Below are 22180 nucleotides of genomic sequence, written 5' to 3' on the forward strand. Positions count from 1 at the left end.
GGCTAGCGCTCTACCACTTGAGCCACAGCACCACTTCCGGCTTTTTTCTTTTTGCTTATGTGGTGCTGAGGAATCGAACCCAGGGCCTCTGGCATGCAAGGCAAGTGCTCTACCACTGAGCCACCTTCCCAGCCCCTAGGCTTTTTTTTTTTTTGGTCACCTTGACAAGCGGCTGAAGGAGTCAAGGTTCGTTCTAGCTCGGCTTCAGACCTCCGGCCCAGGGCCAGCGTGGGCTCTGGTGCGGCTGAGCAGGGCTGGTGCATCTGAGCTGTGCCGTCGCTTATTGGGTCGGGGAAGAGGCTGCTCACCTCATGGCAGCTAGGACGCAGACAGAAGTGTGGCGAGGGCTCTGGGGACAGCTCTGGCCGGCATAGTCAAGCCCCAGAACCTTCTTCCTCCAACTTGGCTCCACGTCCCAATAGCCCATTCAGCTATGAGCTCTTCAGTGGATTCTTCCACATTAGCAGAGACAGGGGAGCTCCAGGGAGGTCTCCAAGAGCAGAGCACTCTTCCTCACTGTTTTGGGCTCCCATGATGACTTGCCATAGATCAGTTGGCCTACAGAACAGACATTTATTTCTCATAGTTCTGGAGCTGGACACCCAAGTTCAAAGTGTCAGTAGCTGGCAAGAACCCTGTTACAGAGCTGCCCCAGCAGCAGGTGGACTGAAGGACGGACAGCCAGCTTGAGAGCTGCTAAGTATGAGTAACAAGTTCAGACTTTAATGAATGCTTTGACATATGAAGGGGGCATAGCTGCAGAATTCAATTACTTTTCATTTACCTTTGGGAGGTGTTAGCTGTGTTAAGGAAGCTGGAGGGAGCAGCCAGGCCCCTGGGCCTGGGCCGCATGCTGGCCTGCAGGAGGGCCGCTCCTGGGCCCGGCCCTCACCAGGCGCTGACTTGGTGATTCTCTGATCTCAGACTCCTCACCAGGCGCGGACATGGCGGTTCCCTCATCTCAGACTTCTCACACCCCGGGTCTGTGAGCACTCGTATTTTTATCTGTCCAGCCTAAGGCATTCTGTTACTGCAGCTGAGACATGCTCGTTGCTCAGCCCTCCCTGACTCCAGGTCCCAGAAGGTCAGGAATACCCAGCACACCTTCATGAGTGGGCGAAGTGCTTCCCCCCCATCAACCCAGGGGGAGGGGGTTCCCAATGAAGTGTTGCCAGGCCCGATCTCAGAGGTGGTGGCCAGGCACAGGGCTTGCTCTGATCAAGCTGAGAAGTTCTGGGACTGACAGCCACTAGACTCAGCCCCTCCCTGTCCCCCAGACCCCGGAGAGTCAGACCTGGAGGTATCAATGAAAAACAAATTTAATCAGCAGGTTCCAACAGTTGTCAGGGAGTTCGTGGGCCAGGCCCAGCACCGGCCCTTCTGTGGTTCCCATCAAACCCAGTGGGCATGGGCAGCGGCCACGGTGAGCACCCAGAGGGTGGGTGGCAGGAGGGGGTGATGTCTCTCCTGGCTGGCCCTCCCGGTCTGCTCTCGGTAGGTGGAAACCATGCTGGTGCTGGGACCTTCCTCGTTGCAAAGGTCTTCGTTGCAGCACCGTATAAAGATGAAGGGCGTGGGTTCCTGTAATGTGTAGACCTTGGCCCCAGCTCTGTAAAGCGACCTGGTTGGCGTAGGTGTTGTCATGATGAGGACAATCTCCATCGTGGGACAAGCAGAGACACACTGCTTGGAAACGATGTAGAAACGCGGGAAGATCTCTAATAAGAGAACAAGAACAGAAAAACATCGAGGAAGTCTAAAACCCACCCTCACCCCCACCCCCGGTGCCTTTCCATCTGTAGCCAAGCCTACACTCTAGGGTCCTGTTGGGAGAACAGGTGGGAAGCAGAGCCGCCACCCAGGTGTGGGAGGGGCGGGCTCCTCATGCCCAGCCGTCCCCAGGGCCAGGAGGGTGTGAGGGGTGCCTTGTGTGCACGGTGACCCCTGGTGCTCTGGTCCTGGATGATCACAACCTCAGGGATGGGAACAAAAGTGCCTTGTGCCTCAATTTCTTGGTGCTGGTCCCTCAAGAGACCTGGCTTAGGGGCTGGGAAAGTGGCTCAGTGGTAGAGTGCTTGCCTTGCATGCCTAAGGCCCTGAGTTCGATTCCTCGGCACCACATAAGCAAAAAGAATAAAAGCCGGAAGTGGCGCTGTGGCTCAAGTGGTAGAGTGCTAGCCTTGAGCTGAAGAGCTGAGGGACAGCGCCCAGGCCCAGAGTTCAGGCCCCACGATCGGACCCAAAAAAATAAAAAAAGAGACCTGGCTTAGCTCTGGGTGGGGCCTGGGTCCGGTCCTGCCCCTTGTCTAAGTTAGTTTTCTTATGAAGTACCAAGTTCAGGGCTGAGCTGCACCTGTCCCCCACTTCCACACCCCACACACTTCCTGGGCACAGAGGCCCTGGAGGGAGGGGGATGGCAGGTGGGCTGAAAAGGCCCATGCTGGACAGAATGGTGGAGGTCATCTGTGGCCCTTTTAGGGTACGCCTCATGTACCCAGAGCTGTGGGGTGAACTAAAGAGGACAGAGCATTTGATCTACAAGTTCTTGAAACCATACATTCAGCCTGGACCCAAGCCTCACAAATCTCTAGTCAAAGCTCTCTAGACACTGCTCCCAGCAAGACGTTTGAAAACATTAGGGCTTCAAGATGTTCACTGCAGATGGGCACCTAGATGACTCACGCCTGTAATTTTAGCTACTCTGGAGGCTGAGAACAGTGGCTCAAGTGGTAGAACACTAATCTGGGACAGCGCCCAGACCTAAGTTCAAGCCCCAGCCCCCCCTACTTATTCCACTTAATAATCAATGAAAATAGTTTCTTCTGATACCCAAATATTTCATCTTGACCAACTGTCTGTGCCACCCAATGCCAGAGCTTTCCTCACTGTTCCATTCCTGGACTCTCAGTCCTTTGCTCTACAACACACACACACACACACACACACACACACACACACACACACACACACACACACACACACACACACACACACCAGGACCTGTGCTTGTTAGTGGGTGCTCTACCGCTGGAACCAGTGGCTCCTTTTCAGGTAGACTGTTTTTTCCAGAGGCAGCATGAGATGGAGATCTCCACCCTAAGGTGGGGTGACAGGGAGAACCCCCCTAGCGGGCTTGTGTGTTGAGATGGGGATCTTGCTAGCTGTTTTGCCCAGGCTGACTTTGAACTCTGATCCTCGTGATCCACTTATGAGCAGCTGGGATGGAACCACATGGGTGAGGCCCTGCCCTGCCCTCAAGGCTCCTCCTGAAGGTGGCCTCTCTGAGGGCCTGGTACTCTCCCTTAGTGTGTTGCTCGCGGCCGGTGCTAGATGCTCTCCACCACATGCAACACACCTCCACTTGCAGCCTTTTGCTGCACTAATTTTTCTGCCTGGGCTGGCTTGGAAGTCTGACCCTCAGATGTGTTCCTTTTCCTGGACTGAGGAGGTATTAGAGGGCTCCTCGTGCCTGGATGCGGTCACTGTGCTGGCCCTGGGTGACCCCGCCAAACTGGACGCTGCCCAGGGTGGTGGGGATGCAGCTGTGTGACCCCCCCCCCAGGACTCTTACTCATGGCGACAATAATGCAGTTGCTCTCCCCAACCGTACAGTTGCGTGGGTTCAGGCACCCGAAGTCGTTCTCTAACTCACAAACGTGGCACAGCACAGACTGGCCTGAAATGAAGAAGAGGTAGACTGAGGCAGACCCCTGCTGCAGGGTCTCGCTCCAGCCACTGCCCCCCTCCCACCAGTGCCGTCCCCGTCCGGTCCCCCTGCCTGCCTGGAACTGCTGGGACTGCAGGGGACCGCACTGCGGCCCAGGCCCGCGTCCTGCCGGGGTCCGCCCCCCCTCCAACGGCCGCCCCAGGCCCGGCCGACTCACCCAGGGGCAGGCTCACCGCCAGGACGAAGGCCAGCAGGGTCACCGGCTCCATGCTGGGCTGTCTGAGGAGGGGCGGGGGTCAGCGCCGCCCGCAGGACCCCCTTCCCCCCACCAGCGTCCCCCCACCCCGCGGGCTCCCACTGCCCCCGCCCCCCCACCCCGCGGGCTCCCACTGCCCCCCGCCCCCCACCCCGCGGGCTCCCACTGCCCCCGCCCCCCACCCCACCCCGCGGGCTCCCACTGCCCCCGCCCCCCACCCCGCGGGCTCCCACTGCCCCCACCCCACCCCGCGGGCTCCCACTGCCCCCGCCCCCCGCCCCGCGGGCTCCCACTGCCCCCGCCCCCCACCCCGCGGGCTCCCACTGCCCCCGCCCCCCGCCCCGCGGGCTCCCACTGCCCCCGAGTCCCCCACCCCGCGGGCTCCCACTGCCCCCGAGTCCCCCCGCCCCGCGGGCTCCCACTGCCCCCGAGTCCCCCCACCCCGCGGGCTCCCACTGCCCCCGAGTCCCCCCGCCCCCATCCCGCGGGCTCCCACTGCCCCCGAGTCTCCCCGCCCCGCGGGCTCCCACTGCTCCCGAGTCCCCCCGCCCCGCGGGCTCCCACTGCCCCCGCCCCCCGCCCCGCGGGCTCCCACTGCCCCCGAGTCCCCCCACCCCGCGGGCTCCCACTGCACCCGCCCCCCGCCCCGCGGGCTCCCACTGCCCCGCCCCCCACCCCGCGGGCTCCCACTGCACCCGCCCCCCACCCCGCGGGCTCCCACTGCCCCCGAGTCCCCCCGCCCCGCGGGCTCCCACTGCCCCCGAGTCCCCCCGCCCCCATCCCGCGGGCTCCCACTGCCCCCGAGTCGCCCCACCCCGCGGGCTCCCACTGCCCCCGAGTCCCCCCGCCCCGCGGGCTCCCACTGCCCCCGAGTCCCCCCGCCCCGCGGGCTCCCACTGCCCCCGAGTCCCCCCACCCCGCGGGCTCCCACTGCCCCCGAGTCCCCCCGCCCTGCGGGCTCCCACTGCCCCCGAGTCCCCCACCCCACCCCGCGGGCTCCCACTGCCCCCGCCCCCCACCCCCCACCCCGCGGGCTCCCACTGCCCCCGAGTCCCCCCGCCCCGCGGGCTCCCACTGCCCCCGAGTCCCCCCGCCCCGCGGGCTCCCACTGCCCCCGAGTCCCCCCGCCCCGCGGGCTCCCACTGCCCCCGCCCCCCGCCCCCACCCCGCGGGCTCCCACTGCCCCCGCCCCCCCGCCCCGCGGGCTCCCACTGCCCCCGAGTCCCCCACCCCGCGGGCTCCCACTGCCCCCGAGTCCCCCACCCCACCCCGCGGGCTCCCACTGCCCCCGAGTCCCCCACCCCGCGGGCTCCCACTGCCCCCGCCCCCCACCCTGCGGGCTCCCACTGCCCCCGCTCCCCGCCCCGCGGGCTCCCACTGCCCCCGCCCCCCACCCTGCGGGCTCCCACTGCCCCCGCTCCCCGCCCCGCGGGCTCCCACTGCCCCTGCCCCCCACCCCGCGGGCTCCCACTGCCCCCGCCCCACCCCGCGGGCTCCCACTGCCCCCGAGTCCCCCACCCCGCGGGCTCCCACTGCCCCCCGAGTCCCCCACCCCACCCAGCAGGCTCCCACTGCCCCCGAGTCCCCCACCCCGCGGGCTCCCACTGCCCCCGCCCCCCACCCTGCGGGCTCCCACTGCCCCCGCTCCCCGCCCCGCGGGCTCCCACTGCCCCCGAGTCCCCCACCCCGCGGGCTCCCACTGCCCCCGCCCCCCGCCCCCCACCCCGCGGGCTCCCACTGCCCCCGCCCCCCGCCCCGCGGGCTCCCACTGCCCCCGCCCCACCCCGCGGGCTCCCACTGCCCCCGAGTCCCCCACCCCACCCCGCGGGCTCCCACTGCCCCCGAGTCCCCCACCCCGCGGGCTCCCACTGCCCCCGCCCCCCACCCTGCGGGCTCCCACTGCCCCCGCCCCCCACCCCGCGGGCTCCCACTGCCCCCGAGTCCCCCACCCCGCGGGCTCCCACTGCCCCTGAGTCCCCCACCCCGCGGGCTCCCACTGCCCCCGAGTCCCCCCACCCCCGCGGGCTCCCACTGCCCCCGCCCCCCCGCCCCGCGGGCTCCCACTGCCCCCGCTCCCCGCCCCGCGGGCTCCCACTGCCCCCGAGTCCCCCACCCCGCGGGCTCCCACTGCCCCCGAGTCCCCCACCCCGCGGGCTCCCACTGCCCCCGAGTCCCCCACCCCGCGGGCTCCCACTGCCCCCGAGTCCCCCACCCCACCCCGCGGGCTCCCACTGCCCCCGAGTCCCCCACCCCGCGGGCTCCCACTGCCCCCGCCCCCCGCCCCGCGGGCTCCCACTGCCCCCGAGTCCCCCCGCCCCGCGGGCTCCCACTGCCCCCGAGTCCCCCACCCCGCGGGCTCCCACTGCCCCCGAGTCCCCCACCCCGCGGGCTCCCACTGCCCCCGCCCCCCACCCCGCGGGCTCCCACTGCCCCCGCTCCCCGCCCCGCGGGCTCCCACTGCCCCCGCCCCCCGCCCCGCGGGCTCCCACTGCCCCCCGCCCCACCCCGCGGGCTCCCACTGCCCCCGAGTCCCCCACCCCGCGGGCTCCCACTGCCCCCGAGTCCCCCACCCCACCCCGCGGGCTCCCACTGCCCCCGAGTCCCCCACCCCGCGGGCTCCCACTGCCCCCGAGTCCCCCACCCCGCGGGCTCCCACTGCCCCCGAGTCCCCCACCCCGCGGGCTCCCACTGCCCCCACCCCCCACCCCGCGGGCTCCCACTGCCCCCGCCCCCCCCCACCCCGCGGGCTCCCACTGCCCCCGCCCCCCACCCTGCGGGCTCCCACTGCCCCCGCCCCCCGCCCCGCGGGCTCCCACTGCCCCCACCCCACCCCACCCCGCGGGCTCCCACTGCCCCCCGCCCCACCCCGCGGGCTCCCACTGCCCCCGAGTCCCCCACCCCACCCCGAGGGCTCCCACTGCCCCCGAGTCCCCCCGCCCCCACCCCGCGGGCTCCCACTGCCCCCGAGTCCCCCACCCCGCGGGCTCCCACTGCCCCCGCCCCCCACCCCGCGGGCTCCCACTGCCCCCGCCCCCCACCCCGCGGGCTCCCACTGCCCCCGCCCCCCACCCCGCGGGCTCCCACTGCCCCCGAGTCCCCCACCCCGCGGGCTCCCACTGCCCCCGAGTCCCCCACCCCGCGGGCTCCCACTGCCCCCGCCCCCCGCCCCGCGGGCTCCCACTGCCCCCGCCTCCCACCCTGCGGGTCCCCCCGGCCCCCGCCCCCCCGGCCCCCACCCCCCGACCCCCGCCGGCCTGTTCCCTCCCCCAGCCGCCCGCGGGTCCCAACCCCCCCCGTCCCGCGGGCTCCCCCCCCGTACCCCGTCCCCCGACCCCCACAGACCCCCACCGCCCCTCCGTGTCTCCCAGCCCCTGCCCACTTGCGGTCGGCTCGTCTCGGTCGGTGAGGGTCGGTCGGTCCGTCCTGGGCTGTCTGTCCAGGGTCGGGGGCTGTCTGTCCGGGTTGGTGTCCGGATCGAGAGTCCTCGTGGTCTGCGCACCGCACCTGCGCTCCCCTGGCGCCGCCCCCTCCCAGGCCGGCACTGCTTCTGGAAGGTTCGCCAGCCAGCCCAGCCCCCCACGCGGGCCCCGGGGAGGGGAACGGCCGTCCGGGAACTCTCCAGAAGGAACCCCCCCCCCCCCGCGTCGTCGTCCTCGGTCCCCGCTCAGGCTCAGGCCGGCCGGTGCGCAGGGTCGCGGCGTCCGCGCCTCCGGCCGCGCCCGGCCCCCGCGTTCCCGCGGCCCCGCGCCCGTCCGCGGTGGGTGCCGTGCGGCTGGCGGCCGCCCGCTCCCTGCGCTCAGCCGCCTGAGCCACGCCGCCCCTCCAGCTTCCTGCGGGCTAGAGGGCTGGACGTCCGCTCTGCTGGCCTCGAGGCCCCGCCCGCGTCCTCGTCCGGCCCTGCGCCGGGGTGTCCAGGCGAGCCAGGGAGCATCCGCCCGGGGTCCCCGAGGCCGGCTCCAGGGCCGCCGCCTGCCTTCCCCCGGTCCTGGGCCAGGGGCTGCCCTCGAGCGAGTCCAGCTGATGTCCACCTCCCTGGCGGCTCAGGACGGTCCCCCCGCCGCCAGCTCTGAGTTCGACGCGACTCCTCCCTCTGCCTAAAACGAGAGTCCTGGGCCAGCCCCCCTTCGCAGGACCCCGTCCCTGGCTGCGCTTCGCCCGCAGGCTGGCGGAGAGGAGCCCGGCGGGTCACCCACCCCCAGGCCAACCGGCCCCAGCCGGCCCGACAGCACCTGCAGGCCCCGAGTGGGGGCACACTCAGGGTGAGGGGGCGAGAATGGCCGGCTCCCGAGCTCCCATCCTCAGGTGGCGTCCAGGGTGGAGGCCTGACAGCCTTCGGGCGGGCCGGGGCTCAGCCCGGCGGAAGGGCTGGGGGGCAGGCGCTGGCCAGACTGCAACCTGGAGGGCAGAGGCCAGGCTCCACGAGCTATTTGCAGGTGGTGGCAAGATACGTTTTCAAGGCGCCAGAGGTGACCGAGGCCCCAGGGGGGTCTGACAGCTTCACGGCGGGGTCCCATCCAGGGAGGGCCTCCAGGGCAGGGTGTCTGTCAGGTCCGAAGCAGGGAAGCGCTCTGCCTTTCCTTCTCTCTTCTCCATCCTCAGACGATCTCTCTTGTCGTGTCGGGCTGATAACCTTCGGGGGTCCCGTGGCCAGCTGGGGTCAGTGGGGTGTCCAGGTCCACTCTGTGACCCGAGTGCCCAGGGCAGCAGTGGCGGGCTGTCTGGTGTGGGGCCTGCACTGCCCCTGCAGGACCCTGAGTGGTTCCGGGTGTGGATGGCGGAGTCGCCCTGGACCTCTGCCCAGCGCGCGTCCCAAGGCCGCGTTCCCCCAGCAGTGCCTCGTCCGGCCAGCAGGGCCCTCCTGGAACCTTCCAGGGGTGGGAGCCTGGAGTCCTCCGTTCTGGAACCTTCACGCCCTTCATGGAACCTTCACCCACCGTGCTGGCTAGGCTGGCTCTTCAGGACTCAACCTGGTAGTGCCCTCCATGGAATGTTCTAGAAGGTCCAGTCTGAGCGGGTGGACAGGGCAGCAGGATACTTTGGTCTTGTTGGAGGCCCTCCCTTGGAATGCCTTTGCCTTCAACCACCCCGCTTCTCCCCGCCCCTCCTTCCCTCAGGACTCCTAGCCCCGCCCCTCCCTCCCTCAGGACGCCTGGCCCCCCTCTCCCTGCCCCTCCCTGCCACAGGACCCCTGGCCCCGCCTCTCCCCGCCCCTCCCTGCCCCTCCCTCCCACAGGACCCCCTGGTCTCGCCTCTCCCCACCCCTCCCTGCCCCACCTCTAACGGCCCCTCCCTCCCACAGGACCCCTGGCCCCGCTTCTCCCCGCCCCTCCCTGCATCATCCTCCCACAGGACCCCTGGCCCCGCCTCTACCCGCCCCCCCTGCCCCTCCCTCACAGGACTCCTGGCCCCGCCTCTCCCCGCCCCTCCCTGCCCCACCTCTAACGGCCCCTCCCTCCCACAGGACCCCCTGGCCCCGCCTCTCCCCGCCCCTCCCTGCCCCTCCCTCCCACATGACCCCCTGGCCCCGCCTCTCCCCGCCCCTCCCTGCCTCATCCTCCCACAGGACCCTTGGCCCCGCCTCTCCCCGCCCCTCCCTGCCCCTCCCTCCCACAGGACCCTTGGCCCCGCCTCTCCCCGCCCCCCCCCTGCCCCATCCTCCCACGGGACCCCTGGCCCCGCCTCTACCCGCCTCTCCCTGCTTCTCCCTGCCCCTCCCTCCCACAGGACCCCTAGCCCCGCCTCTCCTTCCCTCCCACAGGACCCCTGGCCCCGCCTCTCCTTCCCGCCCACAGGACCCCTGGCCCCGCCTCTCCTTCCCTCCCACAGGACCCCTGGCCCCGCCTCTCCCACCTCTCCCTGCTCCTCCCTGCCCCTCCCTCCCCCAGCCTCCTGGCTCCGCCTCTACCCGTCCCTCCTTCCACAGGACCCCTGGCCCCGCCCCTACCCATCCCTCCCTCCCTCAGGACCCCTGGCCCCGCCTCTCCAGCCCCTCCTTCTGGACTCCTGGCCCCGCCTCTCCAGCCCCTCCTTCAGGACCCCTGGCCCCGCCTCTCCAGCCCCTCCTTCAGGACCCCTGGCCCCGCCTCTCCAGCCCCTCCTTCAGGACCCCTGGCCCCGCCTCTCCAGCCCGCTCCTCGGACCCCTGGCTCTGCCTCTCCAGCCCCTCCTTCAGGACCCCTGGCCCCGCCTCTCCAGCCCCTCCTTCTGGACCCCTGGCCCCGCCTCTTCCAGCACCTCCTTCAGGACCCCTGGCCCCGCCTCTTCCAGCCCCTCCTTCTGGACTCCTGGCCCCGCCTCTCCAGCCCCTCCTTCAGGACCCCTGGCCCCTCCTCTCCAGCCCCTCCTTCTGGACTCCTGGCCCCGCCTCTCCAGCCCCTCCTTCAGGACCCCTGGCCCCGCCTCTCCAGCCCCTCCTTCTGGACTCCTGGCCCCGCCTCTTCCAGCCCCTCCTTCAGGACCCCTGGCCCCTCCTCTCCAGCCCGCTCCTCAGGACTCCTGGCCCCTCCTCTTCCAGGCGCCTCTATTGACTCATGGTCCCTCCTCTTCCGGCCAATCCCTTAGAACTCCAGGCCACGCCTCTTCCGGGTCTGTGCTCAAGGCAAGTGCTCTACCTACACTGACCCGCAGCCACTCCCAGTGAGTGGTTTATTGGAGATGAGTCTCAAGGACTTTACTTCCCCGGCTGGCTTTGAACCGCAATCCTCAGATCTCAGCCTCCTGAGTAGCTGGGATGACAGGCATGAGCCACCGGCACCTGGCTTTTCTTTTAATTTTTTAAATTTTTATTGTAAAGATGTCCAGCGAGGTTACAGTGACATGTCAGGTATTGAGTACATTTGTTTTTTAATAGTGTCACCTCTTCCATCATTTCCCCCCATTTCTTCCCTCCCAACAGCCCTCCTCCACAAGTTATATAGTTCATTTTCAACATAGTGTCTAGTGAGTATCACTGCTGAATTAATTCACTCTTTTTTTTTTTTTGTCGGTTGTGGGGTGTGAACTCTGGGCCTGGGCGCTGTCCCTCCGCTCTTCAGCTCAAGGCAAGCACTCTACCACTTGGGCCATGGCGCCATTTCCAGTTTTCTGGTGGTTCATTGGAGATGAGTCTCACAAACGTTCCTGCCCGGGCTGGCTTTGAGCCATAATCCTCAGATCTCAGCCTCCTGAGTAGCTAGGGCCACAGGCATGAGCCGTTGGTGCCTACCTTTAATTCATTCTTTGTCCCACCTCTTCTGTGCTTCCCCTTCCCCTCCCCAAATCAGGTAAACAAGACAAAAGAAATAAAAACAGTGACAAAGGGAAACAAAAAACTACCAAAAGTAAAATAAAAAACCTCCTTTCCATTTCTTGGAGTTCATCTTGATGAGCGTCATTTTATATGATCATATGCATATAGCTATTGAGCCTTTGTGATCTTCTCCTGAGAATATCCAGTCCTGTCTTACTTGTGAAGGCAGGGTCTCCCAAACTCCTCCCCGCCTAGAACTGAGAGACTCGGGATCTTCACCTCCCTAGTAACTGGGATTACAGGTGGGAGCCACCAGGCCCACCTTTGGGTGTTTTTTTGTGCTCAGGGGCTCATTCACATTCAGATACCCAGGAACAGCATATGCCAACAAAGGGGCTGTCAGGCCCCCAGACCAACTGTCAGCACACAGAGGACTTCTTGGTGAGCAAAGGAGTCAGCAAGAAGAACTGCTGACTTCTCGCTGTGTGAGGGATGCTTCCAGCCACGCTGACCCAGGGACCTCCAGAGAACCCCACAGACAGGCCTGGGCCCTGAAATCAGACTGGGCATGGCCAGGCCAGCATTCCCTGCTCCTCGCTCTGCCCCACCAAGGCCTTGACCCTCACCCCCAGGTGCAGAGAGGAGAGCAGGGACACATGCGGATGTCCTCCTGAAGTCCCCTATAGTCGGGGACAAGGATGCCCAGGGAGAGTGGGGCTGCCTGGGCCCACCGGCACGGGACTGGGCAGCGGTGTAGGTGCTGGTTCCATTTGGGCTTGACAGACTCCTATTAGCCTTTCTTGGAGAAATGAAATCTGCCGCTTTGTCCAGCTAAGAAAGTCTTTTTTTTTTTTTTTTCAGAGCTTCGGACTAAACTCAGGGCCTCACACTGGCAGGCAAGCGCTCTTCCCAAGCGGACTCCCAGCCCCTCCCTTCCCTGGAGAGTGTGCCAGCTGTAGCATTTGTACCGGCTTTCTGCCGGTGTGCAAGTGCCTGGGATCCCCAGCACGGCACCAGAGAAGGTGATGCCTAGTGATGCCGGCGGCAGGAGAAGAATTGAGACCATGATGAGGAGCGGGATTTTTTGTTTTGTGTGTGTGTGTGTGTGTGTGTGTGTGTGAAAATACCGTACAGAGGGGTTACAGTTACATGGGCAAGGTGATGAGTACGTTTCTTATCAAGCATTGTTGCCTCCTCCTTTGTTTCCCCTTCCCATCCCTTCTCAGCTCCCCGCTCCCACTTCCCCCTTCCCCACCCCGCAAGAAGCGGGTTTGACAGAGCTGCAGGTTTGCAACTGTAGCCCTTGAGAGCAGACCACGGGAGGAGGGGAGGCGGCAGGCATGGCGTGATGGATCACGGGAAGAGGGGAGGCGGCAGGCATGGCGTGATGGATCACGGGAGGAGGGGAGGCGGCAGGCATGTGTGACAGTGATCACGGGAAGAGGGGAGGCGGCAGGCATGGCGTGATGGATCACGGGAGGAGGGGAGGCGGCAGGCATGGCGTGATGGATCACGGGAGGAGGGGAGGCGGCAGGCATGTGTGACAGTGACCACGGGAGGAGGGGAGGCGGCAGGCATGGCGTGATGGATCACGGGAAGAGGGGAGGCAGCAGGCATGGCGTGATGGATCACGGGAGGAGGGGAGGCGGCATGCATGGCGTGATGGATCACGGGAGGAGGGGAGGCGGCATGCATGGCGTGATGGATCACGGGAGGAGGGGAGGTGGCAGGCATGCGTGACAGTGACCACGGGAGGAGGGGAGGCAGCAGGCATGCGTGACAGTGACCACGGGAGGAGGGGAGGCGGCATGCATGGCGTGATGGATCACGGGAGGAGGGGAGGCGGCATGCATGGCGTGATGGATCACGGGAGGAGGGGAGGCAGCAGGCATGGCGTGATGGATCACGGGAGGAGGGGAGGCGGCAGGCATGGCGTGATGGATCACGGGAGGAGGGGAGGCGGCAGGCATGGCGTGATGGATCACGGGAGGAGGGGAGGCGGCATGCATGGCGTGATGGATCACGGGAGGAGGGGAGGTGGCAGGCATGCGTGACAGTGACCACGGGAGGAGGGGAGGCAGCAGGCATGCGTGACAGTGACCACGGGAGGAGGGGAGGCGGCATGCATGGCGTGATGGATCACGGGAGGAGGGGAGGCGGCATGCATGGCGTGATGGATCACGGGAGGAGGGGAGGCAGCAGGCATGGCGTGATGGATCACGGGAGGAGGGGAGGCGGCAGGCATGGCGTGATGGATCACGGGAGGAGGGGAGGCAGCAGGCATGGCGTGATGGATCACGGGAGGAGGGGAGGCAGCAGGCATGCGTGACAGTGACCACGGGAGGAGGGGAGGCAGCAGGCATGGCGTGATGGATCACGGGAGGAGGGGAGGCGGCAGGCATGCGTGACAGTGACCACGGGAGGAGGGGAGGCAGCAGGCATGCGTGACAGTGACCACGGGAGGAGGGGAGGCAGCAGGCATGGCGTGATGGATCACGGGAGGAGGGGAGGCAGCAGGCATGGCGTGATGGATCACGGGAGGAGGGGAGGCGGCAGGCATGCGTGACAGTGACCACGGGAGGAGGGGAGGCAGCAGGCATGGCGTGATGGATCACGGGAGGAGGGGAGGCGGCAGGCATGGCGTGATGGATCACGGGAGGAGGGGAGGCGGCAGGCATGCGTGACAGTGACCACGGGAGGAGGGGAGGCAGCAGGCATGGCGTGATGGATCACGGGAGGAGGGGAGGCAGCAGGCATGGCGTGATGGATCACGGGAGGAGGGGAGGCGGCAGGCATGGCGTGATGGATCACGGGAGGAGGGGAGGCAGCAGGCATGGCGTGATGGATCACGGGAGGAGGGGAGGCGGCAGGCATGCGTGACAGTGACCACGGGAGGAGGGGAGGCAGCAGGCATGCGTGACAGTGACCACGGGAGGAGGGGAGGCAGCAGGCATGGCGTGATGGATCACGGGAGGAGGGGAGGCGGCAGGCATGCATGACAGTGACCACGGGAGGAGGGGAGGCAGCAGGCATGGCGTGATGGATCACGGGAGAAGGGGAGGCGGCAGGCATGGCGTGACAGTGACCACGGGAGGAGGGGAGGCGGCAGGCATGGCGTGACAGTGACCACGGGAGGAGGGGAGGCGGCAGGCATGGCGTGACAGTGACCACGGGAGGAGGGGAGGCGGCAGGCATGGCGTGATGGATCACGGGAGGAGGGGAGGCGGCAGGCATGCGTGGCGTGAGAGCGGGCCACGGGAGGGTGGCAGCCGGTCTGCGTTGCACGCTGCTGCCCTTACTTCTGCCCGTCTCAGACTCTGCCTTACGTTGGAGCGTGTGTGTTGACCACAGGACATGAGTGCAGAAGCTCTCTCAAAAAACAAAATATCAAAAAAAGAACATGTGAGCCAAGCTCTGGACACCTCGACCTCAGGCATGGGGGCGGTGGAATGGCCTCTGAGGCACACACAGAGGGATCTGCTGTGGGTCAGGCAGGGGAGAAGGTGTCTGGCACGGGACCAGGCCCTGCAGCTGCAATGTGTGCATGGCCCCTTCTGCGATCCACCTGCTTGGGCTCGGGAAGGCAGCCCAAGCCGAGGAGTCTTAACCAGGCTCTCAAATGCTCTGCTCCCTTTCCAAAGCCTCAAACAAACCACAACACTCATGAGGAGAAATCAGAGAGATATTGGCAGGAGTGCGTGACGCTGGGCAGGAGGCATAGGAGGATTTGAGGGCCCAGGACGGTCGGCAGCGTGAGAGGCCCTCTGGGAGGGGTGGGGACGGTGTCCCGGCAGAGAGTTCTGGCTGGAGAAGTGTTCCGAGTGACTGAGGACAAAGCCAAGCTTCCTGGATCCCGCCCAGCTCTGCTGTACAGCCTGCCACCCTCCCCCCCCCCCAAACCTGGAGGGCCCTGCAGTCTCCTTTCCGCAGGGGACTTGCAAAGCTGGGGTGGGGGGAGGAGACAGGGACAGGGCAACGAGCAGCAGGTGCTCTGGGCCCTCAGAGAGAAGAAGGGCTAGCTACAGGCCGGAAGGTAAGGAGCAGTGGGGAGACAGGCTTCAGGAGGAAGCAGTAGGTCATGGTTACATCCTCTTGCTGAAGAGTCTCCACCTGGAAGGACTTCAGCACCTAGAGCAGAGGCAGAAATTCTGTGGGATCCCCTCTTCTAGCCAGCAGGGTGCTGGCTCAGAGCAGCTATGACCCCACACCCTGTTTGGGGAGCCCCTCCCCACCCCAGGCACCACCCCGACCGGCTCACATGATGAAGCAGCAGCACCATCTCCAACTCGGCCAGGCGACGCCCCAGGCACTGGCGCACCCCAAAGCCGAAGGCCAGGTGGCTGAAGCGCAGCCTGCTGTCCAGCCAGCGCTGGGGGTTATAGCGCTCAGGCCTCACGAAGACAGCCTGACTCCGACCCATGGAGTACAGAAAAAACTGGACCACAGTCTGCACGGAGGCCAAGCAGGGGCGTCAGAGTCCTTGGAATGAGTCCCCGGCGGTGGTGGGGCCGAGGTGGGGCACACTCACCCCGGCTGGGACGTGGTAGTTCTGAAGAACCACATCGGAGTTCAGGACCCTCTCCAAGGTGACACCAATGGGGTAAAGCCTGCCAACGCAACAGCAGTCGGAAGGGGTCTGCACCTTTCCACCCCAGGTAAGACACCCCACTCCTCCAGGCCAGCGGGTTCTGGCAGTCAGTGAGGGCTCCCCTGCTCCCCTGCCAAGGACCCCAGTTGGCCAGGGGGGTGCTGGATGCAGAATGGGCCGGGGGGGGGGTCTGGCGCCCACCCCTCAAGGAGGGGGCCGGCAGGGGGCGGGAGGCGGGGGGCGGGAGTCTCTCAGCCCCCGCTCTGCTTCTCCTCCAGAGAACACAGAGGTCACCCTGCCTGGGCAGGCCGCAGGGCATACCTCAGAGTCTCCTTGATGGCGGCTCGCAGCAGGGGCAGCGCCGAGATGGCCTTGTAGGGATCTTCGGTGATGCTGGCTGCGGCGGCCAGGCTCTCCTGCCGGAGGGCCCGCTGCACAGCGGGGTTCCGAGCCAGCTCGAAGAGCGTCATCACCAAGGGCAAGACCACCTGTACACACCGCGTGCCGAGGCTCAGAGCTGGGCTCTGCCTGGGCTCCCAGCCCCGGGCCACCCACCCCAGGATGCCCCTGCCCTGGGGAAGGGCATGCGGGGAGCAGGCAGGGTCCGGGACCCCCAATCCACAGGCGGTAATGTCTGCCTAAACCCTGGGCCCTACGGCCCCACAGGCCCTTCCTTAGCCTCCTTGCATCCTGGTTCCAACACCAGTAGGGGAGGCGGGGAGGGGAGGCTTGTGGAGAGGGAAAATGGAAGCCAGGTGGAGAGACGGAATGGCAGCTACACTGCACACCAGAGCATCCCATGCAGAGGTGGAGAAACACATGAGGCCGGGGTCAGGACGCTTCACCAGGAGAGAGGGCACCAGAGGTCAGGAGACAGCCTGAGCTCGTGGAAGCTTCCGGTGTCCCTGCGGTCTAACCCTCAGCACCATACAGGGCATTCTGGGCCTTGGATGCCCCTTCTGCCTGGCTGTCCACGGGGCCCTTGACGGAGACCTCGCAGACGCATGCCTCAGACCCCTCAGGTCCTGATTGGCTGAGATCTGAGGCTTGCTGAGTCCCACAGGCCTCACAGAGGTCAGGAGCCTTGGGCGTGGCCTGAGTCACAGTGTGGCCACCTCAGCCCTTCCTGATCCCCAGGGTTCCTGGGCTCTGCGCGTCCCTGGGCCACCCCGACCCCGGGCCCCAGGGCTCTCTCCTATCACGTGGCAAGAGGCTGAGGCAGAGACTCATGCCCGCCGCCGCCGCCCGCCGCCGACGCCCACCTGCCTCTCAGTCTTCAGGTCACCTGCCGCCCCGATCCTGGCTCATTGGATGTCCTTGGGCTCCGTCACCTCTTTTCCCTCTCATGGCTCTCATCTCTCAGCCCCTGCCCAGTTGGCTAACGTCTCCTCCTGCAGGAAGCTTCCAAGAGCTGCAGCTGGAGGTTCTCTTCCCCAGTGCTGTATCCTGGCCCTGGCCTCATGTTTGTCTCCACCAGGGCTTGGACATCTGCCTTGCCTGCTCTGGTTCACACAGGGCACCTCCCTTTTCCCTCTTCTCAAGTCTTTTGTGGCTCACAGTTGAGGGCTGGGGAGGAGCCCCGGGAGTGAGGCAGCCCTCGGATGGGGACCCGGGGTGACTGTTTAGATGGACACCATCAGAGGTGAGGGGGGTTCTGGCTTGACGGTTGGGCACACCATGTTCTGACCGTGTCCACGCTGCCCACGGTGAGTTCCAGAGCATTGGCCTGGATGACATCGAGCGGCAGGTCCCCCTGCTGCAGCATCTGTGACAGGATGCTGTCGGGGCACGCCTGGTTTCCTCGGGTGAACTCCTGGAAGGCCTCCCGGGTAGACCTGTTGACTGCAGGTGAAGGCTCAGCCCTCAGGCCTTGGTTTGGGGAGGCTCCTCTTCTGTCCTTCCATCACCCGGCTATTCACATCCCCTCCACCTCCCCCTGCTCCTCTCCCAGTACCTTTGAGGTCCCAGCACGTCAGAGGGCAGGGGGAGGTTGAGGGACCATCGCACCTCTGCCCTGTGGCCCTGCAGGGTTCCTGGAGCTCACCAAACTGGGAGACGAAGTCCCAGGCCTCAAAGTGCTCCTTCCACACCTGGGCGCTGGTCCAGCGAGACAGGCTCCTGGGCAGGAACATGAGCTTCCCGGTGGAGCGCATGAGTTCCTCTATGACTAGAAACATCTTCAGGCTGACAGGGCTCGGGCTGTCACCTAAGAGGCCCAGCCGCTGCCCAAACAGCATAAAGTGGCTGGCTGTGGAGACGGAGGAACGGCTGAGGCCGAGGCAGCTCCAGCCAAGGGCCTCTTCCCCACCGCTGCCCCACGCCAGTGCAACGCCCTCCCCACACCTCAGACCTTCCAGGGAGAAGTAGAAGACCCTGGGCTGGATGTCCAGGGAGAGGCTGTCCCGGGCATTCTGCTGCACCTTCTTCCTCAGGGACACAGAGAAGTCCCTGGCTACGGTGTTCACCATGGGACTCAGCCTCTGGACGGCCTTGGGTGACAGCACACTTGGGTTCATCTGCATTCGGGTGAAGTGCCACTCGGGCCCATTTCTGAAGGGCAAGCAGAGCTCAAGCCACCGGCCCTGTCCTGGCGCCCACAGAGCGAGCAGGGCCGGGTGCCCACAGTACAGTGGATCCCCAGCCTCACCCTTCCTCCTAGCGAGGACCTTGGGTCACTGAGGTACAGGCCGGGCGCAGGACACAGGTCTGCGGGCGTGTGCTGACTCCATTCCTGTGAGCCCACAGGCCCTGTCCCACACACACCATGCCTACCCTGGTTCACAGGTGGCCCACGCCGGGGCTTGCAGGGAAGAAGCACTGCCTGTCTCCCAAGAAGTGTTCCCATCTTCTGCAGACCAGAAAGCAAGCCTGCCTGGCCACAGCATCCACCAACCAAGCCCAGAGCACGGGGAAGCCCCGTGGAGTCGTGCCAGAGAATCACAGGCAGGACGTGACTCTAAACCCAATCCAGCGAGAACATCTACCTGATTCTGTGGCTAGTGTGCTACTGCAGATCACACACACACACACACACACACACACACACCAGTGTCCACACAGGACTTAAAACACATGTGTTCAAACTCATATGCTTTACATGCATGCGTAAGTACCGAGACCATTCAGGCACACACAGGCAACTGCACACGCAGTGACACACTTAGAGATGACATTCAATCCTACCTACACGTGTGTGCACAGTCTCATGTGTGACCTCATAGCATTCCTATAGAAATGCTAGCCACACACATACATACACACGTAAGGCCTCAACACACATGGACACATGCCACCCCCCCCATGTCCTCGGACACCCAGGGCCACGCTGCCCCAGGCTGCTTGGCTCCTGACCCTTGTGAGACCCTGTCCATGAAGGCCCAGATACCAGGACTGTTTCCCTAGACAAAATTCGCTATTTGATGTAGCGTGGGGCAGCTTCCCCAGCGTGCTGCCCGTGCGGCTCCCACCCGGCACCGCTCCGTAGGGCTCCTCCACCATGACTCCCACGTGCTGGCTTCACTGTCAACGGCCCGGTCTGGAAGCAGCCACAAGGAGAATCAGCCCCTCCTGCTTCCCCCACCCTTCGCTCCCAGGATCAGCAGTCACAGTGAAGGCTGCTTCATTCCTAGCAGCCCAGACCTGGGGACCCATGCTCCCTGGTTGCAGTCCTGGGCCGCTGGTCCCCATTCCCTGAGTCAGTTTCACAACCAGAAGGAAAGCAGCTCCTCACTGAGAAGAGACGTCCCCCACAGTAGGTGTGAGGCAGGCTTGCTTCATGAACAAGCTCTCAGTTCCTCCTCTCGCCTGACCGGGAGCCACGACTTCTCTATCAAGGCCTTTGCTCCAACGCCCAGGACCACCACAGGACAGCCTCCCCCGTGCTGGGCGGGCACCCTGCTTCCACCCACACAGTAGTCTACCCAGCCCTCCTCCCTCCTCACCCCCAGGGGCTCCTCACAGCAAGAACACGCCGCGTTTCTGCCCGCGATGCTCTCTGTGGGCCACCCAGGGCTCCATCAGCCGCCGGTGTGGATGCAAACCCTCCACCTGACACAGCTTCTCAGCGTCCTCTGGCAGCATCACCGATACGACCCGCGAACTCCCCACCTCGAACCTGCGGATGCACAGAGCTGCTGAACGCCATCCTGTCCTTCCCAGCCCTCTGCAGACCCACCCAGAGTGGCTGCTGGGGCTCTGGCCTCCTCCTGGCCTGGCCCGCACCCTGGGACCTCCCATGCGTCCCGCTGGGCCACTCCCACCACAGTGCTCGCTGCTCTGTCTCTGCTCCGTGCGCTCCGCTTCTCTCTGTCCACCTGGAAGACTTTGGAATCCATGGCAGTGATCAGGCCCACAGCTACTCTGCTCCTCCCTTCCTCGGGCACAGGGCAGAGAGACCATGGCGGAGGTGTGGGTCTTGTGCCTGGCCGGGACCGGGGCACCCGCGGGGCAGGCACTGCCGCATCCTCAGCAGGGCAGGAGAGGCGCTCACCTGAAGATGGGCCCCAGGGCCTGGAAGAGGCGGTGCACATCCAGGTGTCTGTTCTTGTGGCCCTGGTCCCTCCAGATCTGCAGCAGCCTCAGCCACCTGTTGCCCGGGCACTGGGGGATGGCCTCGAAGGGCAGCACTGGCTTGGAGGTGGGCACAGCCCTGGTGCCCAGTGCCCTCATGCTGAGCAGGCGCAGCCAGGGCCTGGCCAGCCGCACGCCTGCCTTCATCCCAACGGACACTGCCATGCTGCCTCCTCCCCAAGTCGGCCCGCATTCTTTTTATCTTGCCGTGGGCCCTGTGCTGCTTGGCTGATGGCGTCAGTAGAAGGACTGTCCCTGGGTCTGCCCTGGAAACGTTGTCGGGGATTGATAGATTTCCTTGGTGGGAGGTGCAGGGAGGGTTTGGCTCAGTGCCTCGTGTCTGTCTGCAAGGTCTGTGGGGGCACGCAGCAAGGGCAGAGCAGGTTCTGAACTGGATGGAAGAAGGAGCCTCCTGGCCAGGAGTGGGGGCCTCGGATGAGGCTCTAGCTCTTCAGGGAGCCCTGGATTGCTTATTCCCCCTGAAGATCAACAGCCAGACAAGCCCGATTTAACTGTAACTATCCACAGTTATGTCCTCGTTGTCAAATGGGAAGCTGGCGTGGTTTGCAGTTATCACATACAGCACTGTTTTTCACACACATGCCCATTGTCTAGGGGTAAGAAAGCTAAACGGCGTGCTCAGCACGGCTACGATTCTCTCATGAGGAGTTCACAGCCCTCTCTCAGCACGTTTTAATCACACTGCTTTTTGTTTAGTTACCATCTTGTTTCTTATCTCTGAACTACTTCTCCTGGCTAGCTAAAATTGTGTGTCCTCTGACCCGCAGCTCCCCAGACCCGCAGCTCCCCAGACCCGCAGCTCCCCAGACCCGCAGCTCCCCGGGCCCCAGGACCGCACGTGTGGGAAGCATGAGTCTGCTTAGAACTGCGTGGAACTCGCGTCTCTGGTGCTTGCTCTGCCTTGCCTGCTTCCGTCCACTCACAGGCTGCCGGGTCCTTCCATGATGGCACAACTTGTGGTGTGTGATCGCATCTTGTTCCTCGTCCGTTCGTCCACTCGCGGGCACTCTGCTGGCTGTGTGGACGGGGTTTCGCGTCTGTATTCCTGTCCTGTACCGTCAGCTGGGTGTACGTGGAGGCATGGCTCTGCTGTTCCGCTCTTCCAGACACGCCATCGTGTTTAAAGCACGTGTACATACACAGATGACGAGAAATGGTTCCCCGCCTCTTCTGCCTGTTTGAAGGCTGTTTCTGTCAGTACAGAAGCTCAGGGAGCTGCCACAACAGACCGCACAGACCAGGGTCCACAGCCAAGGCCTGCGTGTCCCGCGCTGCCAGGGGCCAGGCTGCGCAGGTCAGGCATTCGGCACAGGCCTTCACATGGGCTGGGCTCTGGGCCGCGGGTCTCCGTCCAGAGTGTCCTGTAAGGATGCGGGGCCTGCTGGGGCACTGGGCATCACCGGCCGCATCCCTCCTCAGAGCTCTGTCCCCAACACGACCACGTTGGAAGCTGCCATCTTCAAATATGGTTTGGGGAGGGGCACAACCTTTCCCATCTAGGTATTTCCTATCTAGTCCCATTTCCTATCTAGGTATTGCTGCGGAGCACTGGCTAACTGGGTAAGATTTAAATACAACTTGGTCCCTCGGGCACGCCGCATGAAATCAGTCAGTGCTCCGGGCTGCAGCCCCTGAGGTCAAAGGCACTCGGCCCCGATGGCCACTGACCGCGTCAGTGGGCCGGCGGGGGGGATGGGCAGGGGGAGGCCTCAGACTCCACGTTGGAACTTTCAACAAAGAGTACACGTCTATTTATCTGTTTCTCTATATCCTATCAGTCCCATTTTGCTAGAGAGCTTTGTCTTAAACAAGGTGAAGTTCATCAGAAACGTATCCCCTCTGTACACACAC

General features: G+C 65.2%; 2 protein-coding genes across 2 annotated transcripts; both read right to left on the reverse strand.

Annotated features, from left to right (window-relative positions):
• Positions 1–764: 764 nt before the first annotated feature.
• LOC122125368 (lymphocyte antigen 6K-like) lies at positions 765–7523 on the reverse strand. The gene is made up of 4 exons (XM_042700001.1): positions 7303–7523; positions 3885–3946; positions 3572–3676; positions 765–1718 (listed from the first exon to the last, which is right to left on the reverse strand). The coding sequence occupies exons 2-4, from the start codon at positions 3934–3936 to the stop codon at positions 1393–1395; spliced, it is 483 nt and encodes a 160-aa protein (XP_042555935.1). The 5' UTR covers positions 3937–3946; positions 7303–7523; the 3' UTR covers positions 765–1392.
• A 995-nt stretch (positions 7524–8518) lies between these two features.
• LOC122125332 (cytochrome P450 11B1, mitochondrial-like) lies at positions 8519–20473 on the reverse strand. Its single transcript, XM_042699941.1, has 10 exons — positions 20229–20473; positions 19698–19853; positions 18090–18289; positions 17784–17987; positions 17427–17581; positions 16061–16227; positions 15680–15758; positions 15410–15598; positions 15175–15279; positions 8519–8674 (listed from the first exon to the last, which is right to left on the reverse strand). The coding sequence occupies exons 1-10, from the start codon at positions 20471–20473 to the stop codon at positions 8519–8521; spliced, it is 1656 nt and encodes a 551-aa protein (XP_042555875.1).
• Between the last annotated feature and the right edge of the window lie 1707 nt (positions 20474–22180).

The sequence above is a fragment of the Dipodomys spectabilis genome, unplaced genomic scaffold, assembly GCF_019054845.1.
Source record: "Dipodomys spectabilis isolate Male_0828 unplaced genomic scaffold, ASM1905484v1 ptg000264l, whole genome shotgun sequence".
In the NCBI taxonomy this organism is placed as follows: domain Eukaryota; kingdom Metazoa; phylum Chordata; class Mammalia; order Rodentia; family Heteromyidae; genus Dipodomys; species Dipodomys spectabilis.

Bases quoted from the DNA above. Each gene is read 5' to 3' on its own strand.
- LOC122125368 (XM_042700001.1), bottom strand. From the start codon at position 3,936: ATGGAGCCGGTGACCCTGCTGGCCTTCGTCCTGGCGGTGAGCCTGCCC. The intron at 3,677-3,884 runs GTGAGTCGGCCG...TCTTCATTTCAG, and splicing joins GGCGGTGAGCCTGCCCCTGG to GCCAGTCTGTGCTGTGCCAC. The intron at 1,719-3,571 runs GTAAGAGTCCTG...TTCTCTTATTAG, and splicing joins CTGCATTATTGTCGCCATGA to AGATCTTCCCGCGTTTCTAC.
- LOC122125332 (XM_042699941.1), bottom strand. From the start codon at position 20,473: ATGGCAGTGTCCGTTGGGATGAAGGCAGGCGTGCGGCTGGCCAGGCCC. The intron at 19,854-20,228 runs GTGAGCGCCTCT...GTGCATCCGCAG, and splicing joins GCCCTGGGGCCCATCTTCAG to GTTCGAGGTGGGGAGTTCGC. The intron at 15,759-16,060 runs GTATGCCCTGCG...TTGCGTTGGCAG, and splicing joins GCCATCAAGGAGACTCTGAG to GCTTTACCCCATTGGTGTCA.